This window comes from Triturus cristatus, chromosome 6 (assembly GCF_964204655.1).
Source record: "Triturus cristatus chromosome 6, aTriCri1.1, whole genome shotgun sequence".
In the NCBI taxonomy this organism is placed as follows: domain Eukaryota; kingdom Metazoa; phylum Chordata; class Amphibia; order Caudata; family Salamandridae; genus Triturus; species Triturus cristatus.
Window position 1 is genome coordinate 396,599,377 of NC_140589.1, and position 14,997 is coordinate 396,614,373.

Genomic DNA, 14,997 nt, shown 5'->3' on the forward strand with positions numbered 1-14,997 from the left:
TTAGCCAACATGTTTCAGCTGTTATAATGGTATCCTGGGGGGGTGGATGGGGAGGCTGGGGTCTCTGACCTTCCGGAAGGTGCAGTCATACTCCAAGCTATTAGATGTGGTCAAACAATCCTCGTCTGTCCACAAAGTACAAAGCAAGAAAAAGTGCATACCTGGGGATCTGTCTATGTGAACCTTGTCCCCACCCCAGCGGTGACATCACTGCCTACTGCCTTATGGGATAGCAAGTGCGCCTAAGCATGAATATCGCAACAGTGCATCATGTCCGCTTTTACAGCATGCCAAGCCACCGCGAAAAGCTGTCCCCACTGGTGCACCAGTACACCCCAGTGCTGACCTCAGAGGCCTCCCACCACTTTGCCACCTAACTCTACAACAGCATCACCACAGCAGCCTGCAAGTCTGCTGTCTCCATCCTGTGCACGTCAGTGGCAGAAAGCTCACTGCCACATGACATGTTGTTCATTTTGAGGACTGCAAGGTCTTGCGAGCACACCTCAGTAGATACTGTTAATCTTTGTGCTTCCTACTGGTGCTCAGCTGCTTGCCATGAATGTCTGTCACTGCTCACCCTCTAGGCCATATGGAACAAGTACTTTGTTGCACCTCTCGGTGCAGCCTCATCAGTGACAAGCTGCCTAACAACACAAAAAGTGGTCGCTGTGTCTCGCACCTAAGCTCCGGCAGCCCGGTGGTGCTACCAAAAATAGCTGCCAGAAATAGAGAAAAAATAGTGTGAGAGACTAGAACAGTGCCTGCTGACCTGGAGGGCGATATCTGAACAAAGGAGTCTAGACCAAAAAAATGCAGTTAACTACAGCTTAAAACCGATTCCTACACTGCAATAGAAATGGCACGAACAAGAATGTGATGTAAAAAATGAAAACTGTCTTCCACCAGTTAGAAGGGTAACTGCCTCTTTCAGCCATCCTGCCCACTGCCCTTATCACATAAGAAGACGGACCCTTTCCCATCCCTACAGTTGGGGCTGGGCGTGGAAGCCATGGTGCAGGGGTAGTGACATATATGTTTGAATGTATGATCTTACATAGCGGTCTTCACACCGCGATCAGATTACAACGCAGTCATTACAATGACTTGCCCTGGAGGGCGCTGGACTTAGGAATAGTATGATTTACTATTCCAACTCCAGCCAATGTAACAGTAGGGATGGTGTTGGACTAGTAAATCATACTATTCCTTAGTGTATAGCACTATCCAGCGCAAGTCGTTGCAATTACTTTCATTGCAATGACCACGTTGTAAACGTATCGCGGTGTGAAGACCGCGATGTAACCAATGTCTCCCATATGTTTTGAGGAGATGAGAGTGCTCAGGCTTAATTTCTGGCCTATTGAGTATTATCTATGCTTGCCCTGGTGTAAGGTTGGTGGTAATTCTTAGCACATTGTAGGCATCCATTGTGCCATGGTGATAAAATTGGAGTAATATTGATCGTGGAACTATGGGGATTCTTGGCTATGCTCTTGCTACCCCTGTTGCACTGTTCTCTATTGTCCCTATAAACTCCACTCTTTCTCTAAATAAATATTATTTTTCCAGTAAAAGTAAAAATCCTTCCTATGTCTAGTCTACGCTGTTAAATAATACTGTGCCTCCTAGTTTCCCTCTTGCCCAAAGTCTGGTGAAATCCATGGCTCTCTATAGAGGATGTATAAAGGCGACTTAACAATGAACAGTAGGGCAGAATAATGGCATTGCATAACCTTGCGTTGCCCTATCTGATAATCTCCGTTGCAGTTATGTCATCAACTAATGATATTGCCTATACCTTAGCAATATATGTATTTTCTTAGTACAAATGAAATTGAGTCCAGATTTAACTTGCTTAGACACATTCTGAAATATACCCTTGAGCCCTTAAAGAAACGTGCTGCAAGAGTAACTAGTATTATATATATTTTTTAATAGATTTCTTTCGAGAGAAGTGGATCTATGTTCATAAGGAAAGTACGAAAGAAGTAAGTAGTGCTGCTTCACGAGCTCTCATTACCATTTACATTTTTATTTTTAGTCTCCTTAAGTTTAAATACTGACTGCAAAAATCATATTTGTTGAATGCCATACTGTAAACACGTGCGTTAACTTGCAATGCTTTTGCAAGCTTATTGTGAAACACTTTGCCAACCCACAACAAGAACAGAACGTATATTATTTAAATATTACGTGTGCACAGCAGTATACCATTTTGCTAAAACTAAGCTTAAAAAATACAACTATAGGCTGCCCTTCGTGACTTGATGCTACATTAATAGGGTTGCTGATATCAGTAAGAAATGAAATGAGAATGTTTTGGTTGATAGAATAAACAATGGGAGAATACCCAATTCATTTAATTATCTCGAAACACGTGGTGGCTGTGCGTATTTAAATATTAAACTAATAAAGAAATCTACGAAAGAAATTAGAATCTGTGGAGTATTGTGTTTCTTGAAGTAAGAAATGAGGAAAATGGAGCAATGAAATAAATAATATTTATGACGTGGAGTATCTCCTTCCTAGAAGAATATAATTATCGACCTAAGTTGGGAGAGGTCTGGAGAGAGCTGCGCTGGGATGTTGATCCCTAAACCTCTTTTTTTTGTTTGAAGTATCTAATGTATTTATTAAGGCAGTGTGTGTGCACAGCAGTATACCATTTTGTTCACACAAAGCAACAACAAAAAACAATTAGTAAAACGTAAAACAGAATCTAATAATCTCACTAATCCTACCACAATAAAAGTTTTTAAAGTGTCAACAATTTAAGAAAATTCCTCTGCTGAAAGAGGCAGTCGCATAACTCTTACTTCACGTGACAGACCTCAATTTTTGCTCCAGCCAAAAACCTTATGAACCCCTATTTCTCCGAGCAGACATTCCCGTGTACAAAAATAGTCTCGAAGTATGGTATAAGTATGGTAAAAGGCTGGACATACACATAAAATGTGGCCTACGGTTGCAGCATCAAACCAGCCAATTTACCTACATCAGTCGCTAACGAGATGGGCAGTTGTTCAAAGTGCTTAGATTTGCCTGTTAGTAAGCAGGGGATACCTTGTTTGCCTGGACTTCGCCGTGGGCTGTTCCCTGCACCTGTGGTGTTTTTCTTCTGCCGCAGCTCCTCGCCGGACCCGCTCCGCGGGTCCCGCTTCGCGGTGTGGAGAGAGGCGCCTTGAGCATAGAGGGGCTCTGATCTTGGACACCGGACTCTGGGCTTTGGCAGGCAAGTACAGGGCTGCGAGCGGACCCGCAGGGACTCCAACTCCCAGGAGCCCCTGCGTGAGGTCAACCCACAACACCTGGGTCGCTCTCCCTGACTGCCACGCCCCCCGCCCCACCTCCTTCTCTTTTATTTTTGCACTGGGATCCCGCTGCGCGGGAGTGCGCAGGAGGGCGCCGGGAGAAGCCCGGGACAAGGGCGGGGCCGTCTGTGGCCGGAGTAGGCCGGGCTGGGCCTACCCTCTTGGTTCTGCCGTTTGCCATCAAGTCCCTAGCACAACAAGTTGATAAATTGCCCCATAGCTATCATCACACTCTAAGATACCATGCCGTCCCCGGTAAAGGAAAGTACCCCCATAAGGCAGGCAGGAACAAAAAATATGACCTTAGAGAATTACTTTCCTCGGGCGGGGGGAGATGGGGACAAGGAGAACACATTAAGCCGGCTCAGAGCTGAGCGGAGACGCTCTATAGATAATTTGAAAGGTAGACCTCTAGGAGACTATCCTCCCACACCTAGCGAAGACTTGACACTAAATGAAGATGTTCCGATCCTGCTTAGGGATGTTACAAAAACGCCCCCAGTGGTACTTATGAGCTCAACCCCAGTGAGTAGCACAAGCCCAAGTAGGGGGACGATTGACTTGATTTCTCAACCGCCCCCAGCATCAAAGTCTAGGAAAGCCAAACCTAAAACAGCTGTAGCACAAGGGGTTTTTGGGCCCCCACCAAACAAACGTAGGAGGAAGTCGAGGGGTGCCCAGGCTAAAAACAAATCAAAGATCCCTCATTCTGATTTTGGGAAGTCATCCAAACCCTCCATATCAACTGTGACAACGGTGGCTGACTTACATTCTAAACCCGCTGCACAGGATGGTGTGGCTCCCGTCCTGACTAAAGAGACGGCTAGCAACATTGTTAATGCCCCCCTTTCTGTTGCTCCGCTGGGTAATTTGGAATTCCTGCTTAGGTCACTTTTGTTACCAATTAGTGAAAGCATCAAAAAAGTGGAAATCAGACTAACCATTCTTGAGGCTACACTAAGCAGTATGAAAAATCCGGCCAATTCTCATGAGAGGGCTCCTAAACCTATTGCCACCCCAACAGCTCCAAAAAGTGTTATGCATCTTGCTCCCTCACAGGTTGCAACTGCGGCCGCCCCACCACAAACCCAGAGGAATAACCCTGCCCCAAATAAGCCACCTAACCCCATAGGACCTATACCCCCTGCAAATGCTGTTCCCCCGGTACAGCCCCCAGATAGTGTTGCACCGACTCCACTAATGAAGCTTCCCCCCAGGCCACGTAGACCCAATTTACCACCAGAGGCGAATGACTTTACAGTAGTCATGGCGGGCGTCCCACCATTAGAGGCAGGTGAAGCTGAGGATTTCTGTGCTTTGAAAAGTAGGGTGATTAAGTGGCTAAATTTGAATAGACCCTTACCCGTACACTTAAGCAATGAGATCATAATGGTCAGAAGGGTGCCTTGGATAGGGAGAACACGCAAATCCATCATAGGGGATTGCATATTGGTGAGCTTCAGGGATGCTGGAACAGTTGCTCACATATGCCAGGCAAAGAATAGATCACAGGTAACAACAATTCAAACACTTCATGTGTCTTTCTTCTTTCCCCCCACCCCAGCCCCTGTACACGTGACCCGTTCATATGACAACTGGGAAAGGGTGGGTCGAAGGGGTGTTCATCACGAGTTCAATCCCAGGCCATTATTTAGCCGCCCAGAGCTACCCTTCCATACATTCAATCGGTTCCACTGCCTGGATGGTCTTGAGGGGGTAGATTGACAAAGAGATAATGGTATATGGGGTATAGGGGGTAGAGGGGTTCCAAATGCTGAGTGGGAGAAGCACAGCCCCGAGGCAAAACAAAAGTCATCAAGTTGCGCCCGGAGTTATGTGCTGGATGAACCTAGGGTTGTAGATATTGCATGTATAGGTGACGCACAGGGACCGGAATTGGGAAAACAAGTGCGAGAATCACCTGGTGGGTCACAGGGAGGAGGGGTCCAGGGGGGTGAGGCACTAAAAATCATCTCATGGAATATAGCTGGCCTGGCTGGGAAATTTAATAACAAAGAGTGGCTTGACTATATCAGAAAATTCCATGTAATTTGTCTGCAGGAGACCTGGGCCCAGGAGAATAATTTCCACCTGCAAGGGTATAAGTGTTTTTTTGTTCCTGCTCAAAAATCAAGATCAGGGAGAGCCATGGGAGGTTTAGCTATTTATATAGATCTGAGCCTTCCGGGAAGTTACACTTGCCTTGATTGGAATTCCCACAGGATTCAGGCAGTCAGGTTCACTGGGAAACGTCTTAGATTTGTTGCAGTAAACCTTTATAACAACGAGATAGCGGGATCTAACATCTCTCTTGTTACTGAATTAGATAATAGGTTGGGCCAGGTCATAACAGGCCAAAAAAATGGGCAGCAACATGGGTTGGTGGTTATGGGAGATTATAATTGCCACTTGTGCCCGGTACTGGTCCAAATAAGCACAGATTGGTCCCGATGCCCTATGGAGAAGGGACCGCATTTCTCTCATACGCCGTTGGGCTCAGCTTTCAGAATGTTACGGTTTAAATATGACCTTGTACACACCATTAATATGGTAGGGATGCAGGAGGATGGCACACTCCCCCCCACATTTAAGGGTAGAGGATGCTCTTCCTTCATAGATTACATTCTGGTCTCAAGGTCCTTAATTAATAAGACAACTAGTGTAGGGATCGAATGGAGTGGCTTTAGTGACCATAACCCTCTTGTTTTGGAGCTGCAGTATATGGTGGGTCTAAGTATTAGAGTTCAACGCACCTTCACTGAGAGAGCAACAGACCAAGGCAGGAGACTAAAATGGGCTAAAATAGACGGGGAAAAGTTCTACAAGGGCCTGGTGGACGCAGGCACACTTGCTATTAATGATTGTTTGGACACAGAAGTCCGCGGACCGAGGATAATGGAAGCTTTCGACCAGATCGCTAATCTGGTCGATGGTTTGCTAAAGACTAGTGTCCCATTTAAGAACCACGGGAATCCCCGATGGTTCGACAAAGACTGCTCTAAAGCTTTGAGGGAGCTGAAAAGCTGCCTTAAAACTAAACCAAGGGTCCCCCACAAAGTTAAGGTGTGCAGAGAAATTTATAAAAAGGAAATTAAGAGGAGGAAACTTGCCTTGCAGGCGGAAGCATGGGCAGATTTACGAGAAGCGGGGGAAAGAAAGGACCTAGCAGGCTTTTGGAAAATAATTAATAACCCAACTTTCCAGGAAAAAGATACCCCGGATATAGGGGCCAATATTCTCCCAGAGCAGTGGGTCAACCACTATAGGGGCCTGTACAATCATGAGCCTGGTTCTACTGTAGACCTACCGGCCATTCCAACTGAGGCTCCACTGGTAGAATTCTCCATTAAGGAGATCATTGCAGGGATTGAGGGCCTGACCAAAAATAAAGCTCCGGGGCCTGATGGAATCCCCCCTGATCTGTTTTTGAGTAACATCGAACTCTGGGCTCCCCTAATGACAAGGGTTATTAATACTGCTATCATCTGTGGCCTGTCCCCGTCTTGGTCCACGGCAGTAATTGTGCCGATTTTCAAAAAGGGCAACAGGGATGACCCAAAGTGCTACCGCCCGATCTCCCTGATTGATGTGTCAGCAAAACTTTTGGGGAGGGCAATTCTTAATAGACTGTCCGAGTGGACCGAGGAAAAAAACATCTTCTCGGACACTCAATACGGATTTAGGGCAGGGAGGTCCACTAGTGACCAGTGCCTGAACCTTTATTTGCTGACTGCCAAGTATACCATGGCTAGTGATGAATCCATTTACATGGGTTTCATGGATCTGGCAGCAGCATTCGATCACGTCAATAGGGAAAAATTGTGGGGCATGATGCTTAGTATGGGGATAGAGAGTGGTCTAATTAATATATTGAGAACTGCACAGTGACACCACCGCCAAAGTCCGCTTTAATAGGGAGGGGGGGGCTGACTAGTTCTTTTCCCTGTAAGAGTGGAGTCCGACAAGGCTGCATTCTTGCTCCCTTTTTGTTTTCCCTTTATATTAATAATTTGGACCAGTTTCTGTTGGGTCTGAAGGCAGATTGCCCAAGGGTTGGGTCGCGTCATATTCCTGTTCTGCTTTATGCAGATGACGCGGTACTGATCGCACGGACACCAAGGAGCCTACAAATCCTGATTGATGGTTTTGTTAGGTTCATGAGTGCCTTGGACCTTTCTGTAAATCTGAGTAAATCCTATGTGCTCCTGGCGGGGAAAAAAACCACCTCTAAATTTACATACAAAATAGGGAGCCACATTGTGGAAGAGGTTAAAACGTTTCCATACCTTGGTGTAACATTCGATGGTGCCCTGCGGTTTGATACCCTGGTGGAGGAACGTTGTGGTAAAATGATTGCATCTAACGGGGCAATTGCTAGCTATGGCAGGAGGCTAGGAAGATGGTCCCCGGAACAGGTGATAAATCTGTACAGCTCAGTATCATGCTCCAAGGTAATTTACGGGGCAGAAGTATGGGGCTTTGTCAATACCACTAGTATCCAACGTGAAGAAAATAAATATCTGAAATCACTCTTGAGGGTACCACAAAGCACTGCTGGTTTGATTGCCCATAGGGAGTTAGGGAGACCATATATAGAAGATTTGATAAAATTGAGGCCTATTATCGCTTGGTTAAAAATCTGGTACAATCCTGATGCGACACTTAGTAGAGAAATCTTATTGGACTGCCTAAAAAGGGACAAGTGTATGCGCATCCCCTGGCTCCTTTATGTGAAGAATACCCTGGAGGAGCTATGTTTTGGGAACCTCTTTACTCATCCTGTAACTATTGTAGCCCAGAATAAACTGCATGTAGGGAGAATTTTTCTAGAGCGGAAAAACCTACGCAGAGATGAGGCTGAAGGGTGTAAAAAGACAGTGAGGGCCCATCACCTAGTGAAGAGCGTGGAAGGTATGGAGCCATACTTGTTCCTCATGTACAATGCACAGGATAGGTTCCTGATGTGCCGTTTCAGATTGAACCTTCTCCCATTTATGTTGGCATCACCAGCGGGGTTTGCTACATCAATAGAACAGAAGGGGCCCTGCGGCTGCGACAACAGGTCTCCGCAGGACTCCCTTCATTTTGTTCTACTCTGCTCATTTTACTCAATGCCCAGACACAGATACCTTGTAAATATTTTGAAAAATGCTAATTTGGTCCACGCTAGGGAGGCACTTGTATTCTTACAGAAAGCTGAGGAACCCCAAACACTGTGTAGTATTATGAACTTTATCAAGGTAGCACTTCGTTTAAGGCTTACTAGAGGAGAAGACTGAAATGTTTTTACTTTAACTTTTAAGTGTTAAATATGGCTATATTGTTTTATTTATGTTTTGTTAATTCACTGTACAAAGAACCCTGAAATGTTTAATGACTTTTTAACATGTAAATATGAGTGTGCTTTTATGGTGTTTTTTAATCACCGAATAAAGATTCTTTGACTTGACTTGACTAGTAAGCAGTCCTTCTCAAAGGATTTTTGCTTCATGGATGTTCATAATTTAATTTTGCTAAACCCCACTTTGTTTTAGAGGGCCAAGAAAGGGAGTGCATAGAGATCGAAATCTTCTAATACCAACCCCACTTACAGTGAGTGCATTTAGAGGCCATGGCTTTGGTCTGAGCATCCACAAAGGGGAAAAGTCGAAAGTGGAGATATAAGGAAAAAGCATTTTACAGGCTAAAACAGTACTATGAGGACTGTGGTCTACAAATTAACCTGGCAGGGGTCTGGTATACACTCCTGTTCCAAGCCATTGTGGGCTAGTAACTTATTTAAAATCCCACCTTGTTTATCAATCTGTGCTTGCATCCATGACTCCTCACACAAGGTCTTGAAGAGGAATAATACATTTGGCCGAGTGTCTAGCTGGGGCAGCTGCCTTCATAATATGAATCTGTTAACTTGTCCAAACCTATTGAGAATTCTGTAGGGCAATGTTACAGTTACTGCTTATTAGCAAGCGTCATGTAAAAAAAGTCATTTTCATGGAAGTATAGTGACTTTAGATCTATAAATTGTAAGCGTCCAGTTTATTTTTGACATTTACGTGCAGATTTTCATCACACGTTTTGGACCAAAAAGTATAGCAATTCTAGGTTTTTCAACATGCGTGTTGTTCTAACAATAATTTAATTGTCTTACTTTTGTCTACAACAATGCCCTTGTTATTCGAAAAATTGGATTTTCTTCATTTGGTTTTCACTTGTCCATTCTGCCAATTATTTCTAGTTACACCAGACAAGGGGAGACCCACTTTTAATTCAGCACTCCATGAGTGATGCTGGTTTGATGAATTTGCTCACATTTCTGGAGACAAAAATTCCCCTATGTTAAGACCATGAATGTGAGTAAAGGGGAGGGTCTCTATGGATAAAGCACATTCCCTGTGGAGGAAAACGCAAAAAAAAGTGGAATTTCACTCATGCCAAGACATTTTCACATACACAGTTGTACACTATCTACTGTAATACACGCTGAAAGCCCTTTACATCCGTATAAGTAGGAATTGACAAATCTTTTCCAGCACTACTACTGGAAACCTGGCGGATAATTTTAAACATTTATGAGTTTAGCAGTTGCCCATTGTTTAATTAGCTATCTATTAGTGAAAGCTCATCAGTACCTGAATATTCTAATTACAGTCAAGGGCCGTTGATAGCGGAATGCTGCTGTAGTACATTTTCTCTGAGAATAGTCTCCACAACAAACAATGTGAAACTGTGTGAAAGAGCCTGCATAGGGATGTGTAAGCTACACTTGTACTCGTACACACACCCCCAACCCCCACCCTACCGCCAGAAAAATTACATGCTTGGCATAAGAATAAGTAAACTTCCTGTTGTAGGATGTGGAGAGTTGAGTTCACTGATGCACTTCCTGTTGCACTGTCCACAGTTCTTGTTATGCTGAACCATAAGAAGTCACTAAATAAACCTGTGCTTAAGACTCTTGTAGCTTGGAACCAAGCAGTCAGGCTTAACTTAGAGGCAATTTATGTAGCACTCAAACAGCTTGAATTTAAAACACAACACAAGAAAAATCCCAAACCAATTTAGAAAAATAGAGTAAATTTTAATAAATAAAATGACACCAAACAACAAAATTCGAATTAGTAGAATCAGGGTTATGAATTTTTTAAAAGTTTTAAGTAAAACTAGCACCAAAAAGTGCAAAGCAACAACCGCAGCTAGACCTGGTCAAAGTCAAAAGTTCAGCCCAACCACGATGGAGCGCTAGTCAGATAAAGGGACTAGGTTTGATCCAGTGGAAAGTTTACCTTCTAAGTTAGTCCAGTTTTCATGGGAGAAGCACTAGTCAACATGGCCTTCGGTGGTCGAACTGCAATCTGGATCCATAGAGGGGGGCTCAATGATGGTGTGTGGCTGAAGTTCTAAGCTTTGGTTGGAACTTTGCGTTGGCTGCGCGATCATTGTTGCCGCGAAGAGCTGGTCGTCAATCAGTACTTTGTAGATAACATCCACTGCGGTGGTGGTAGTCAACATGAAGAGCCCTGGGTGGTGAAGTCCGGGAACTGTGTCCAAGAAGGTCGCATCAGCATTCAGATGCAAGTTCCACGTTAGCCTCTGTGAAGTCCTCTCGCATCTGCGAGGAGACTGGAGACGCTTCTTTTTGTTGGGAAGAACGCAGATGTTTCTCTAGTTTTTTTTCCTGAAGTACAAGTCTTGCAATTTTAGGGTTGGATGGGTATACTTGAATAACAGCCAAGGGTCCAGGATCTGTGGGGACATCTCTTGGGGGGGCTAGGACTCACTCCAGTAGAGGCCAGCATCAGGTCCGGTCGGAACAATATGCTAGACAGTTGCAGGGAAAGGCCTCTGGAAGCTTGTTGTGTCCCTGTAGCTCAAATGAGAGGTCAGCCAAATGATCCTTGGAGTCACTTCTGGTGTCCTGTGTTCAAAACAATCAGGTCCAGTCTTCCTACAAGCTTCAGATAGCAGGGCAGTCCTTCTGAGTCTCCACAGGTCCAGGAGTGTTCTGATGAGAGGTTCTGAGGGTGCCACCTAGTCCCAGCCCATGTGTGGAATTTATCTTGTCTAACTCTAAATTGGTTCTGGTCATTCTTCCCCCTTCTTCTGGGTCCTCATCCAGCCTGGCCAGGGAACCAAAGGGCAGGCTGGCCAGTGACAGGGCAGGTATCTTTAGAAGTCAATAAGGTGCCGAAACCAGCACTCAGACCATCCTTTGAAGCTCAGTAAGGGCTGAGTACAACCCCTCACTAGGCCATAATGCTCAAGAAAGGAACACCCTTCCTCACACCTAAGGTACATTTGTCTTCTGTCTCGAAGGAGTACACATCACATCACAGGAGAGCCATTAAGTCATGTGACCCTGGACTGTGGCAGAAAGGCACTTTTGGTTCAAGCAGAAAAATGCCTTCTCTCTAAAAACGGGAAAACGTGGCATTTTAAGTATAGTTATTTAAAATCCAACTTTGCCATTAAATAGGATTTTACATTACAATTCTAATGAGTGGAAGACGTATTTCTCAATCTGCTCCAAAACTTAAGTTGTCACTTATTAAGTGTGATAAAGTAACCCAGTGTTATTCTACGGGAGAACTAGCCTTGCAGCACTGAAAAATTACCAAGCGGGGGGGTTCACTGCCAGGACATGTAAAATGGAAGTATACATGCCCACCCTTTTAAATAATTGTACCATGCCATACGAGCCTTTAGGGCCTACATTAAGCGTGACTTAAAGTATTAAAGGAGGGTTTAGGCCTGGTAGAAGGTTTATTTTGCCAAGTTTAATAACTAAACTACAGGCTGCAGTGGTAGGCCCGAGACATGTTTTACAGTGCTACTAGTGGGTGGCACAATGAGTGCTACAGCTCAATTGTCACATTTAAACCTGCCCTGGGTAGATGTAGTACCATACACTTGGGGCTTCTGAGTAAACAGGTGCAGCCGGTACAGGTGAGAGTGGTGGGGGTAGCACGCGGCGGATGGGGAAGACGACAGACGACGGTAGGCACCAGTAAAGTGGTTTTCTTTCTTTATTTTATTTCCCCTATTCTGTCTATCGACTCCCCCCCACTCCACCCACCCCAACCCCACCGTCCCAACGCTCCACCGTTCTAAACTGTACCGGTTGCGCCTGTAAGTAAATTAAATGGACCAATCAGGTGTATACCAATTTTACTATGTTTAAAAGAGAGAGCACAAGTGCTTTACCGCTGGTTAATAGGAGTTAAGTACACAGAGTCCTAAAAGCCAACAAAAACAGGTTCAGCAAAGGAAGGCAATAATCTAGGGTGAACCTGCTGAAAGAGCCAGGTCCAACACCTCCCATCGCCTTTCGTGTGTAACATGTCCCTATATTGCCATTTTGGGGGCTTAGCAAAAACCAATGCCACCATGACCACTTGATGGCCTTACAGGGTCATATTACATGTCACCTGTTTTCTTTATGCCACAGCAGTGAAAATATATGTGGCCCAATAACACAACACATTTTTTATAGCAATTGTACGGATACACACATATATTACACCAGTGCAAAGGTCAGATTAGAGTTTATTACCACAGTACAGCAAACGTAATGTCAGAAAAACACCTTTTTCTGCCTCTTAGATTGCATGTATAATTACTTTACACATGCAGACAACTTTCTTAATAGTCACCATATCTCTTCAGTTGGATTTTTACCTTGCTGCACAATTTTTATTATGTTTTTTTTGTGGGACTCTGCTCAAACAGTCCCAAGATGGCTGCCACCACTTTCTGGTTTGTAGTATTTTCATCCAATCAGATCGCAGCACGAGATCGAGAGGGTTCATGGAGCCTTGGCGTCCCTCTATGTACAAATTGTTTTTTCTCTTAATACCACAAAAACGACTGACAAAACATTACCTACTAATTGATGAAAAACAACTATGTCATCACGTAATGAGATTAAATTACTGAGCATGTAACTCTTTAGCTACATAGTATAAGTCTATTTATCGCTTGAGCGGTCATGGTGATTGGGCTATGTTAAAACGATGACCTCCCACACAAGCACTTGTTTAATTCACAGCAACCACTAGCTGCTATAATACCTTATACCAACAAAGGTAGGTCTTAAATGGGCAGATTTCTACTTTGGTGGAGTGGCTCAGGATTCATTCCGAAATCTCTTGTCTAAAGAAAGTAAAATCGGGGAGTATGTCATCCACGTGCCCTATGCTTTTTTTCCATCCACTCAGCAAAAATTGTGGCGATTAACCATCTAAAACTTGATTCCCATTTTAGATATTAAAGATTTGACCGTATGGGTAACTGCTCTCTACGATCCTAAATGCCTTTTTCCAGATATGATGTCTGCAGGTGATGTTCCACAATGTAATAGTTCGCCATCCTAAATCTCTGAAACCTGGGGTCCAGTGTCCTATTCATTAGCGATGCAGTCACTGGTGTGTCAACAATGCACATTGGATTCTAATGTCACACTCACTGAACATTTCCTTAAAGAGTGCTCTACAGGGGAGACAAAAGGAGATTGAGGAGTGATGTACATGCTTCAAAATGAAACATTAATTTATAGCAGAACAAAAAAGGCTTCTTCTCCCTGCTCACTGCTCTTCTCTTCGGCATGCATCTGAACCATCAACAGGGCAGACCACCACCAGGAGCAATACGTTGGTACCAAGATGCCACGGATCGTCTGACTGGTTCGAAAGCCGTGTACCAGCCCCCCACCTCAGACCACATGGGCTTGACTGGCCGCCATCTTCAGAGCCCGGGAGTTGGCTGCAGCCGAGGATGGGTTCGGTGAGCCTCAGACATCTGTAGAGGCAAGGAGTGGTAGCTAGTGAAATTAAAAAGTGGTTGGCGTAAAAGTTAGGAATGATCATTAAGTAGCGAGTGGGCATCGCATTTTCTTTAACTTTCACCTCATCATTATTTTGAAGCCTGTGTACCCTCATGATGGGGGAGGGGGGCATCATACACATATGCACAGAATCACAATTACAGCTTGAATACATGACTACCAGGCTCTGTGTTCTCTCTGCAAAGAGGCCAAGGATTGGATGGCCATATATTCTGAGCATGTGAACATGTTTTTCACCGACTGACAGGCACTGTGAGAAACTCGCACTGCCTTCAGTGCCCGCAGGATCACTGCGCCAAAGCGTGCCATGCGCGGGGCATGCCATAGGACTAACTCAGTGTAGTGTCCCACTCACCTGCAGCCTTGGCAGGTGGTTCTTGTGATCCTGTGTGTTCCAAGCCTGACTGAGAGCAGCAAGTTCCAAAGGGAGGGAAGGTGGAAGACTTTCCTAACGAACACCCAAAGTGAGATAGTGAGCATACTGCCCAGGTACAAATGACTCTTGTATGCTTTCCACCGACACACCGAGCACTGTGCTAGTGTAGTGGTGGGACTTAGTCACAGACTTTGTTTTTCACAGACTTCAAAATCAAATTATTCTTGGTCTCCCGGTTCTATAAAAGGAGGAAACAAAGGCATTCATATCTAAAGTAATTATCCAAGGATCACACAATGTGTAACTTCTATGCTGAACTTTGTAGTATTCTTGCATGATGTTTTATTCGCTATGTCCTAGCTGCTCAGCCTGTGTGTGTGTCTTCTCCATGGAATGTTGGTGAGCGGACCTTGAGTAGAATGCCTGGGTGACTGGATGAGGAGTGACAGTAGGTGGATGGGGCTGAG

At 44.6% G+C, this 14,997-nt stretch overlaps 1 protein-coding gene across 6 annotated transcripts in view; it reads left to right on the forward strand.

Moving 5' to 3' along the window:
• The window catches only part of FBXO25 (F-box protein 25), a 491,440-nt gene that overhangs the window by 150,525 nt on the left and 325,918 nt on the right, over window positions 1–14,997 (forward strand). For all 6 annotated transcript variants that reach the window (XM_085610798.1, XM_085610797.1, XM_085610802.1 and 3 more), the window contains one exon: window positions 1,942–1,991. In XM_085610798.1, the coding sequence (XP_085466924.1) occupies window positions 1,942–1,991 (50 nt within the window). The remainder of the gene's footprint in view (window positions 1–1,941; window positions 1,992–14,997) is intronic.